General features: G+C 50.2%; 2 protein-coding genes across 5 annotated transcripts; one reads left to right on the forward strand and one right to left on the reverse strand.

The window, feature by feature from the left end:
- The first annotated feature begins 44 nt into the window (after nucleotides 1-44).
- Nucleotides 45-5,343, forward strand: MRPL27 (mitochondrial ribosomal protein L27). 2 transcript variants are annotated; one of them, XM_008997380.6, is made up of 4 exons: nucleotides 45-117; nucleotides 2,655-2,786; nucleotides 3,135-3,202; nucleotides 4,928-5,343. In XM_008997380.6, exons 1-4 carry the CDS (start codon nucleotides 108-110, stop codon nucleotides 5,132-5,134), a joined length of 417 nt encoding a protein of 138 aa, XP_008995628.1. In that variant the 5' UTR covers nucleotides 45-107; the 3' UTR covers nucleotides 5,135-5,343. The 2 variants fall into 2 exon arrangements, with proteins under 2 accessions (XP_008995628.1, XP_002748478.1); XM_002748432.7 differs by having other exon boundaries at nucleotides 45-104.
- Nucleotides 3,572-9,321, reverse strand: LOC108591821 (uncharacterized). 3 transcript variants are annotated; one of them, XR_013535866.1, is made up of 6 exons: nucleotides 8,834-9,321; nucleotides 8,142-8,254; nucleotides 7,341-7,427; nucleotides 6,909-7,076; nucleotides 6,331-6,575; nucleotides 3,572-5,450 (listed from the first exon to the last, which is right to left on the reverse strand). XR_013535866.1 is itself a non-coding variant. In XM_035301255.3 (6 exons), the coding sequence occupies exons 1-6, from the start codon at nucleotides 9,228-9,230 to the stop codon at nucleotides 6,456-6,458; spliced, it is 546 nt and encodes a 181-aa protein (XP_035157146.1). In that variant the 5' UTR covers nucleotides 9,231-9,321; the 3' UTR covers nucleotides 3,572-6,455. The 3 variants fall into 3 exon arrangements, 2 of the variants coding, with proteins under 2 accessions (XP_035157146.1, XP_017828163.1); XM_035301255.3 differs by having other exon boundaries at nucleotides 3,572-6,575; nucleotides 8,834-8,878; nucleotides 9,218-9,321; XM_017972674.5 differs by having other exon boundaries at nucleotides 3,572-6,575.
- Nucleotides 9,322-11,378: the final 2,057 nt, after the last annotated feature.

The raw sequence follows: 11,378 nt of genomic DNA on the forward strand, positions 1-11,378 counted from the left end.
GGAAGTACAGCTACTGATAGCGGAAGTAGAACCTTTTGGGGACCGGAAGTTGGTGAACGCAAACATGGCGTCGGCGGCGGTGGCGCTAAGGATCCGGACAGCCGGTAATGGGACGCGGTAATCAGAGCGGGGCGAGCAGGGGAGGCAGAGTGGTAGAGCCAGCAGGGAGGGAAGGAGATGACATTAATCTCTGCGGAGGACCCCGAATGCAAGGGAAAGTCTGTGGGGCACTCCAGGTTTGAGAGCCGGCTGTTGCTGGTCACGTGACAAATCCTGAGTGAAGCCGTGGGTGAGGGAGTTTGAGGAGCACTTGTCCTTACCCTCCCTCCGGAGCACGGACGGCTTCCTTGTCGGTTGGGGGTTTGGGTGGATCCTTCCTTTCTGTGTAGAAGCATTAGTAACATTGGCACACTGGGGCTGAAAAAGTTAATCTGATCATTCCACAGATTGAGGTCTTACTTTGTGCTAGACACAGAGGTAGGTGTTCGGAAAATTTGCAGAGAACATGAAGACAGTAGGCCTCTAACTCCCGAACGGTTCCCTCTGGTGCAGAAGCCAATAAATGAACACATAAAATAGTTGTAAACTGGCAAGTGCTGTGAAGAAAGAGTGTGTGTGTGTGTGTGTGTGTGTGTGTCTGTCTGTCTCTCTGTGTGTTTTTTTAGTTTGGACGGTGAAGGAAGTCCTCTAAGGTCCTGTGAGGAGATAACATTTAAGACCTAAAGAATGACAGAAGGCGTGCAGTGGCTCATGCCTGTAATTCCAGCACTTTGGGAGGCCGAGGTGGGCGGATCGCTTGAGCCCAGGAGTTCAAGACTAGCCTGAGCAACATGACAAAACCCTGTCTCTACAAAAAATACAAAAATTAGCTGGGTGTGGTGGCGCGTGCCTGTGGTCCCAGACACTTAGGAGGCTGAGGTGGGATGTCAAGGCTGCAGTGAGCTGTGTTCATACCACTGCACTCCAGCCTGAGTGACAGAATGGAGCCTTGTGTCAAAAAAAAAAAATAGAATTACAGGACAGTTAGCCCTGTGTAGAGTGAGGGACAGGAGAGTGACTTGAGCCAGTTTTATGTTTTGAGAAGCAAACTCTTGCTCTTATGTAAATTTAAAGGGGATAGGAGTAGAAATTAGGAAATCAGATGGAAAGCTATAATAGTACTTATGAGGAGAGAGAATTTAGCCAAGGTGTTTGTGGTGGCAGTGAACTGGGAGGAAAATGGATGAATTTGAGATCTGTTTTGGAGTTAGCATCCACAGAGCTTGCTGATGAACTGGGTATGTGAGGTCAGCGAAGAGAAGGGATCTGCAGTGACTGTGGTTTCTGCCTAAGCAACTGGATGGATGGTGGCACCATTTGCTTTGAGGAGGAGAATGGGGAGTAGGATGAAAGATTGGTGAATGAGATCATGTAAGTAAAGTAAAAGCCTAGTTCCTGAGCTTAGTAAGTACATGAATGAATGAATAGATGTTTAGAGGTAGGTATATCCTGGTCCTGGGCATTTAGCTTGTTGTCTTTCTAAGTCCTTATCTCTGGTCCTTTGCCCCAGCTTGTCTCTTTGTCATGGAAATGTCAGAAACCCAGGCTTCAGGAACCTCTGAATTTACAGGCTCCAGAGACCCACAAGGCTTCTCTAAAGACATTGACATGGGCCTTAAATCATGGCTGTGTCTGGAGACCTCTGCAGGCAAGGACTTCCACCCCTAGGCTTGTCGTATAGCAAGGGACTACAGTCTTAGTATGAATTTTAGTTCTAAAATTACTTTTTCAAATGAATGGCATTGAGCACTTTGTAATGCGTATGAAGAGGTCAGATTAAGGGCAGTGTGTGGGTCATGGTTGGACCTCTGCTTGATGGACTTTGGGAAGAAAGGGCCCAGCCTTCTGAAATGGCCAGGACCCTGTGGGAGCCACCCTTAGACCAGCTGCCTTTTTGATTTTCTAGCATTTGATATGCATTAGATGAGTGGGTAGCTAAGAAAGTCGTGGGTGAGGCCGGGCACGGTGGCTTATGCTTGCAATCCCAGCACTTTGGGATCACCTGAGGTCAGGAGTTCGAAACCAGCCTGACTAACATGGTGAAACCCCATTTCTACTAAAAATTCAAAAAATTAGCTAGATGTGTTGGCACGCGCCTGTAATCCCAGCTGCTTGGGAGGCTGAGACAGGAGACTCGCTTGAACCCAGGAGGCGGAGGTTGTAGTGAGCTGAGATTGCGCCATTGCACTCCAGCTTGGGCAACAAGAGTGAAACTCTAACAAAAAAAAAAGTCGTGGGTAAAGCTGAAGCAGAAGTCTCTCTGGATGTGCTAGGCTCCCCAGGTCTGTTCTGGCCCCCCCAGGGTGCATGAGGGTGAGTGAGCTTCTGAAGTAGGCAGCTCTGTGGTGTCCATTTCTCCTTAGCACATTCAGACTGAATGTGTCAGGACCCAGAACACATGATGTTTTTTTTTTCCCATTTATGTTTCACTGCTCCCCCCACCTCCCCCAAAAGGAGAAGGCCAAGGACTTATATTCCTTAACACAATCAGTGACACTTCTGCTCCCCTGACACATCTTTCTCATCTCCCCACTACCTCTCACCTCTTAGCAAGTGGCCCATTGAGGCAGAGTTTGAGCCTGTCTGTCTGAACAATGTTTCTGTTTTCTCTGCAGTTACATCCTTGCTGAGCCCCTCTCCAGCTACAGCTCTTGCTGTCAGATATGCTTCCAAGAAGACGGGTGGTAGCTCCAAAAACCTTGGTGGAAAGTCATCAGGCAGACGCCTAGGCATTAAGAAAATGGAAGGTGAGGACGTGCCTTGGCTTCCCCTTCCCAGCTGTACCTTGTCCTGGTGTTCCTTGGGAGAGCAGAAAAACCCTGAATGTGCCTGGCCCTTTTCTTCCTCACCATCATAATTGGCTCCAGATTAAAGGAACAGATAAGATCTGAGGAAAGGTCATCTGGTGGGTGGATGTGAGCCACAGCCATGTGATTAGAGATAAGAGCTGCTGGGTGGCAGATCCTGCACTGCCTATGTTGGACTATGTTGTTTTAGGCCAGGGGCAGGCTTGGACGTTGGTGTGCAGCCTTGGGCCATTATGTTTTCTTGGTAGTTTGCTACATTGCCCCAATCACTGTGGGCTTCTCTTCTAGGACACTATGTTCATGCTGGGAACATCCTTGGAACACAGCGCCATTTCCGCTGGCACCCAGGTGCCCATGTGAGTTGCTCTGTTGCTGCCCCCCTTTTTCTTTTCCGAGGATGACCTCTCCTTGCCCCTAAGCATGGTAAGAACAGTTGAATGTACTGGATGCTTACCAAATGGCAAGCGTTGTGCAGATTCCCATGCCTGCAGGATCTCATTTCTTCCTTACCACATCCCTGTGAGGTGGGTATTGCCCCATTTTACAGGTGAAATGCCAGAGACTTAGCAGGGGTGGGAGGAGCAAGTGGCTGCTGGGATTTGCACCAGATCTGCCTAACTCCCAGGTCTCTGTGTTTTGCCTTGGGATCGCAATGGCCTGGTATTCTTGGTTCTCCTTTCTAACCCTCAGTTCTTGGAGGACAAGATACCTGGTGATTTAAAACATTTTTTTAGTCTTGGGAAACTAATTTCAATTTATTCGTTTTTCATTATGTCTAAGAATTCTTCCTTTGCATAAACTTACTTGTAGAAGGTTGAAAGATAGCTTGAATTTAGTGAAATAGAATTTGGTGTGCCAGAAATTAGGTCCATACCAGGTAGGGGTTTCAGTTTCAGCAAGTTGGCATCATTTTTATGGGCAGGACAGTTCTTTGTTACAAAGACAGAATGATACTGAACTTTTCACATTGTTTTAAATATTAGTTTCTTTTGTAAACAGTTTCCCCTCCCCTGCTCCTTTTTGGATAATATTAATAGGTACAAAAAGTCTGATAGTAACCTGTATTTATTTCAGAGATGCTAATTTATATATGTGAATTGATTATATATGTAGTAGCTTTGCCTTTTAAAACTTAAGACATTAGATTTGTAGCTATGTCAACAACAATCAAAGCTAACATATTTTGAGCTAGACACTATTCTAAGCCCTTTATGATTGTTGACCATTAATCCTCAAAATGACCCTGTAAAGTAATTAATATTATTCCCATTTGACATATGAAAAAATAAAGGCACAGTGAAGTAACTTACCTAAGACCACACAGGAGTAAGTAGCAGTGCTGGGATTTGAACCAGGCATCCTGGCTCCAGAGCCCATTCTTTCAATCAGAGAGACAGACAATAGTGCTGGACTACCTGGGTAAAATGTGCTACATATCCAGCCTGAAGTTCTAAAGAAAAAGCTAAAAGATATAGTTAAAAACTGTATATACAACACAGTTTAACCTCTCTGCTTCATTTTTCTCATCTGAAAAATGATGTTGGAAATAATACCTCTTTCACAAGGTGAGGATTAAATGACTTCATTGCGTGGGTATTAGCTGATGCAATAGTATGATTATTATCATATGCATTAACCATATATAGCTTTGGTCTGTATTTACCATAGAGCCTAAACTTGATAGATCACTATCTAGATGAAAATTTACATTAAACTAGGGTTTTAATATGACAGTTCTAGTGTTTTTTAAGTCTAAGTGAAGATTTAGGGCATTTTCCTGGGTTTTAGGATCTGTCCAGTGTGGCTTCTGACCAGCTGCATAGACATGGCTCCAGGTAACAGCCCCTCTGGGACTGAGCAGTGACCCGTGTTGGCTGTTGGAGCTTTCTTTTCCATCCTTTGTTATGAGTCATTAAAGAAGCAGAAGGTATGAAAGTGCCAGCCAGTGTGAAAGGGAACCTGAGATGGAGCTCTCTGATCTCTCTCTTTGGCCCCAGGACTTGACTCTGTGTGAGAACTATGTCCCAAAACCCTGGGACAGACCACCTTGCTGACCAGCTGACAAGCTCTGTGTGTTGCAGGTGGGTCTTGGGAAGAATAAATGTCTATATGCCCTGGAAGAGGGGATAGTCCACTACACTAAGGATGTCTACGTGCCTCATCCCAGAAATATGGAGGCTGTGGATCTCATCACCAGGCTGCCCAAGGGTGCTGTGCTCTACAAGACTTTTGTCCACGTGGTTCCTACCAAACCTGAGGGCACCTTCAAACTGGTAGCTATGCTTTGAAGTCCTGTGAGGTCATTGGACAGAGACTGGAACCCAGGTGACAGGAGATGGTGATACCAGAAGTCAAAGATTGGGGCAATTACACAGCCTCCTGAGGAAGGTGTCTGCTTGATGGTGACTCTGCAGGAGACTCTGAAGTGACTTCTGGGAAACCCTTTGGGAGACTTGACTGGGGGCCAAAAATAAAGTGAACCAGAGTCATGAATGTATGCTATTCAGGTACACACCTGGATGTAACTGCCTGGTGATCTGTTGGTCCTTACATGGGTTCTCTAGTGCACACCAGTGGAGAGCCTCAAAGCAGGAAAGCACATATCTGAGTGAGGAGATGAAAAGGGGGCACTTTGCAGGAGGGGGCTTGCTTTGGCACTGTCTTCTAGAGGGGAAGGAGGGGAGCTTGTGCTTGTGGGTGTCATTGCTGCTTCCCCTCCTAGATCCCAGAAAAGTCCAGGGGCTGGCCCTGGGAAAAGAGGGGTGGGGCAGCCAGTAAAGGAGCTACAGTCGAGTTCTTCTCCTGTAGCCACATGCAAAGGGAGTTGGGGCTGCAACCCCAGAGATGGCCACAGGAAAGACTCTGCCTCTCCAGGTCCAGGGCAGAGAGAGAGCTTGTGGGATGGCAGGAGATGCTTCTGAGAGGCCCAGTCAGGCCCCATCTGCCCTGGACTACCAAGGTCCTTCCAGTGGCAGGACAGAGTAGGTAAGAAATGACTTCTTCCCGCTCACCTGAAGAGCTAGGCATACCAAGCACACGTTCTTTTCTAGTTCTTGGTTTATCTCAAACGATGAAGAATCTGGCTTCAGGAATACTTGGTGAGGGCTTAGAGTGGGCTGGGGCCAGGCCTTCATTGTCATCCCAGCCAGGACCTTTAGAGGCTTGGCTTTGAGTGGAGGGACCAGAAAATCTCGTGTTTAGATGGTCACTCCTGGCTGTTGGAGGTAGGTGGTATTGGCTACAGCCCCATAGAGGGGCTTGTGGGTCCAGTGGCTTCCTTTCAGGGATTCGACTCTGCCTTGAAGGCAGGCACTCCAGGGCTGGAGGTCAGAGAAGCCTCCCAGTTCTGGAGTTCGGTCTTGAACACGTCATCTTGTTTTCCCAGGACATGACCCCGGATTCCCCTCTTCCTACAGATCCTTGGCAGAGGAGACCTGGGATTTGTGGGGTTTACTTTGGCACCCTGTATGGGGACATCATTTACCAAGGCCCAGCTGGGGTAGTCTTTAGGCAGGGGAGATTGATAAGGGCTGTCTCCACAGGCTCAGTGCTCTCCCTTCCAGTCCCCTGGAGAAAGGGCAAGGGCAGGACAGAGGTGGTTGCTCCCTCCTACACTGTGGTGCTTCCCTGAGCAGGGCAGGTGGCTGCTTCCTGGGATGGCCAAGTAGAGCCACAGCTGGGCGCTGGTGCAGTTGGTGACCTTATGGCTTCCTCATAGCTTGGTGGCAGCTGGAGAGATGGGAGAGCATAGGCATTAGCCACTTGCTTGCCCTCCCTGCATATATGCAACACCCTTTCTTTGGACTGTTGCTTTCTGCATCTCCTGGTGGGTGCTGGAGATGTTGGCTCCATGGAAGTCCCTCTAGTTAGGCCTCCCAGGGCTGGGGCCTGCACCATCTACACAAAGGTGAACTGGGGCCTCCAGCCATATCCTTGGGTTCTCCACTAGCGGCCCTTTTCTTGACCCCATGGCCTCTAATTGGGTATTATGTGTTAAAATGCAGTAAGTGAAAAGCTCAGTTCCCCCAGGGCACTCCAGGGCTGAGAAGGCGGGACATTCACCTCTCTGCAGGCCCAGAGCCCGAAGCTCTGTGCAATCAGCTGGTGAATATGCTGCTGCCGGTCCTTCTTTCGAACACTCTCATAGCTGGGCAGACGAGCTGGCTGCCACAGGGGCAGCTGGTGACTCCTGGGCAGCCCCACACAGAATACCTCACCCCCGTGGGCGCCCTGTGACCAAGAAAAGTCGAGCCAGGGAGGCATGCGCCTGTGTTACCCAGCTTCGGTCTGGATCCTCTTCCCTAGAGCAAGCTCAAGTTCAGGCGCACTACACTCCTCCCTCTCCTCCAAGAAGCCTCTCCAGTCTTCATCCCATCTTTCCCTCCCTTGCATTCTTAGTCCCCTCAACCACACTAGGTCCCTTGCCTGGCTTCAGAACCCCAGCACACACTTCATCCTCCATCCTGGGTGGCAGACCCAGATCTCCTCCCTCACCTGTATCCCCTGGAACTCTTGGCTCCTTTCCACTGGCTGGACTTCAGTGTGGTGTCCCATGGTGCTGAGGTAGGGAGGCGGGCAGTCCTGGGATCATGAAGCACAACTCAGGGTGAAGCTCATAGTGTGCAAGACAGCAGATTCCAAACCCTTTCTTCATCCACTTAATCCTGTCCACCTGGGCCAGGCACAAAGCTCAGACCCTGAGCATTTCTGAAAGGCACTGGGGTCTAGAGGTTCCACTCCTTTCTGGGCACTAGCTCATTCTGTCACTGTCTTGTAGCCAGCTCTGATGACCTTTGGCAGGAGAGTCAGAGAAAACCTCTTCCTGTCCCTACCCCTCCTGCCTGGTGCCCAGAGTGGGGGGATGGTGTCAGAGCCTGGGGTGGGGTGGTTACAGCTCAGATGATTTTGTTTCCTTTCTATACAGGATGCCATATGGCACCCTGTCCCTGGGGAGAAGACTGACAGCACTGTGGCTGCCACTTACCCCCTCCCACAGAAACCGTGGCTCTGGACTCTCCCTTGGGAGCTGGGAAAAGACCTTGTCTCACAGAGCAGCACCTTGCACTGAGTCACGGTTAACAATGGTCAGGGAGGGGCCTGGATCTTATTAACCCTTTCCACACTGTCCCCTGACTCAGAGGGAACTCAGGCTGGATGCTGCAGAGAAGGGATTCCAAAGGCCCTTTCCATACTGAATAATTGTTTCTCCTTGGCCAGAGCACAGGTGCTCTTTGTCAGGACTTGGGTCCAGGGTAGGGGGCACAAAGGCAAGGGTTGGTGGGTCAGGGTGCTTACATGTTGGCTGGGACTCCAGAAGAAGTGGCAGGTGCAGAGGACCTGGCAGCATTGGGGCTCGCGCTGGTGCAGTAGCAGCAGCAGGATGGCCATGATGAACACTGCAGATGAGGCTGCCCTCCCCCAAGAGGCACCGTCAGGGAGCAGCCTGGACCCAGCACACGTGGGCCCATCTCCTCATCACATTGGAATTCGCTCCAGAAGCTGGTGTAGGAATGACCTGGCTGGGACTGCTACCAGCTTGACAAGCAAGGCAAACTGTGGTGCGGGCAGCTCCTTGTTTGCTATAGCATCAAGTCCTTGGGGCAGATTTGTGAGGGGGAGCAGAGTAGCCCTGTCCCTTCCCTGTCTTCAGCCCAGGGGGTAATGTGTGTAAGGAAACATTTACAGAGAGATAAAGGGAGGGGATGGAGCAAATACCCTGAGAAACAGTGGATCTGAGGAGGCAGAAGAGGACCCAAGAGCCCAGCTCAACAGTCCCTGGTGCCCAGCCCCTCTCATATCAAAGACTGTGGCATCATAGGACCTGGCACAGGGAAGGGACCGGATCAGCCATGCACAGCATATTTCAAGTCTTGGCTGGGGAGGGCTGTTGCTTGAGGTGACCCTATAGATGAAGAAGCTGGGCTTTGCCTATGGTGAAGGGTGCCTCTGCCCCACCCTTAGGACTCAGAATGGCAGCAGGTACTCACCGGTGGCCACGACTATGGCTAGGAGGCTGTTGTCCATGGTGATTTCTGCACACGGAGAAGCAGTGACAGGGGATGCCAAGAAAGGGCATTGGCCTTGAGGGCAGCCAGCAGGGCCACAGGGCTGACCCTCCCCAAGGTGCCACACCCCTCCCTGGGAACCCTGGTCCGGAGGAACTCCATTCAGAGCAGAGGCATCTGTGATCAGCTTTCCAGGCTCTCCTGCCTCTGCAGACCTGGCAGCTATGAGGGTCCTGCTACGACCTTCCGAGCAGGAGTTGCGGGGAACAGGCCCTGCTTCTGCTGAACCTGACAGCCAGGGGGACTCCAACTCGCCCAGATCTCTGCACTTCTTAGTCTCAGATCCCTCCCAGCCCCACTGCCCACCTCCACTTCCCATTGGCCCAGGTAGCTGGGCTCTGGATGTCAATTGGCTATCCTCTGGTCTTAGCTTCCACCTCTAACAGAACCTTGGTGTCCATGGTTGCCCTGGAAACCGGGTACGCCAGGCCACGAAATACAAAAGCCTCTCTGCCAGGCTCTCCTCCTCCCTCCAAAGCAGTTACTGTGCAGCTCTGGGGGCCCAGCCTGCATGCGCCCGTTCCCCGCCCCCACTCCGTGTCCTGCCTGGCCCAAATCCTGATCTTGACCCCAGGGGACCAGCCAGGAGAGGATTTCAAAGAAACCTCAAAAAACCCAAACCTCCAGGGTGAGCTCACCCTACAGAAAGGTTTTGGGTAGAGAACACTCTGCCAGGAACTCAGGCAGTGAAGCTCGCCTCAGTGACCTGAACAGGAGAGAATGGGAGAGGAGCGCCTCCACCCCCAAACCTGCCCTCTGAACCTGTCAGGAGTCCTGGAGCCTGGTCCTGGGTCCTTCAGTGCTTCAAACTCAGTGGAGCCAAGACAGGCCTGCCAGAGCAGTGAGGGTGGGGCTACGCTTCCCTAGTTCTGCCTGCCTGCTCATTAGAAAGGCCTAGGAGCTTTAAAAGCATACCATAGTGGGTTGCCACCTGAGACCCATTAAATCAGAATCTTCTTTCAGGATTGTGACTCACTGAGTTGAATGTAAACTCAAAATGTTTACAGCGGGTGACAATAATGGTAACTAAGACCTGATCTAATATGATGGAGAAGGACGAGGATGCAGCAAGTGCATGTCTTACCTAAGGTTTTTTACCCTTGATCTTAGACAAAAGGCCGAGAAGTGATCTATGTAAGTTTTTTTGTTTGTTTGTTTAATGGTACTTTGAGGCCAGGCATAGCGGCTGATGCCTGTAATCCCAATGCTTTGGAGGTTGAAGTGGGAGGATTGCTTGAGGCGAGGAGTTTGAGACCAGCCTGGGCAACGTGGAGAGACCTCTGGTTCTACCAAAAAAAAAAAAAATGCCAGGCATGGTGGCGTACACCTGTGGTCTTAGCTACTTAGAAGGATCACTTGAGCCAGGAGGTCAAGGCTGCAGGGAGCCATGATCTTGATTATGTCTGGACAACAGAGCCAGACCCTGTCTCTAAAACAAAAAGTGATCATAATACTTTGAAAACTTTTGTTCTGGTCTAACACAGCACAGCCAGAGCCCAGGTTAAACTCACAGGCTAGTTTATGAGCTCTTGGGCAGTAGTCTAAATGTTCTAATATTTACTGCCTCTGCCTAATATGCTAAATCTAGTTGTTAATTTTTCTCTTTATTGACCTGAGAGTTGATATTGGGAAACAACCCCAACATTCTAGAGAACCAGGGTATGGCTTCAGATGTTCACTAACACAGGAGCCAGAAAAAAGAGAATCATCTTAGCCTCTGAACCTAAGCACCCTTTCCTTGGAATTCTTGCCCTTAGCTCCTTCCTGCTTACCTGCCCAGCTGGGCTGTTTTGTGAGGAGAGTGTAGGGACTGAGTGGCTCTGGAGGCTTCCTGCCTCTTTCTGAAGCCTGCTGCCACCATCTAATAGCTGTGACTTTGGGCTCGTCATTTCACAGCTCTAAGCCTCGGTTTTTTGATCTGCTAAATGACAATAATAAAAATGCCTCCCTCCACGAGTTGAAAGGTTGAGATACTGTAGGCATGGCCAGCACCATGGCAGCTGACAAAAACCCCAAGGCTGTTATCGGTTGTCAGGAGTACCCCCTCCTGGCAACTACGAGAACTTGACATGTGGCAGCCTAGGCAGGAGTTTGTTCCCCAAGTTGAGCTGTCAGCGTGGTTGACTGATAGAGTGACTTTAGACGTCTAGAAACGTTCACTGTTGCTCCCACATTAAGTAAAGTGTGAAGGACTGATACCGAGCCCTGGCTGACAATGGTAGGAGAGTAAGAGGGAGAGAGGAGGCTGGGGAAAGGGAAGGAGGATGGACAACCCTTTTCAACATGGGTCCTAGGACAGTGCCCAGGGACCTAGGTTGCTGCTGCTCCTGCCCCTAAAGGAAAAAGCTCCAATCATAACCACCAGGCCATGGCTGGATTGCCTCTGTTGAAGGTGCCTATGTGGCATGGCCGGGCTTCTAGGAAGGGCCCTGGTAATGCCAGGGACAGAGAAGCCAGCATCTGCTGC

This window comes from Callithrix jacchus, chromosome 5, assembly GCF_049354715.1.
Source record: "Callithrix jacchus isolate 240 chromosome 5, calJac240_pri, whole genome shotgun sequence".
Classification (NCBI taxonomy): domain Eukaryota; kingdom Metazoa; phylum Chordata; class Mammalia; order Primates; family Cebidae; genus Callithrix; species Callithrix jacchus.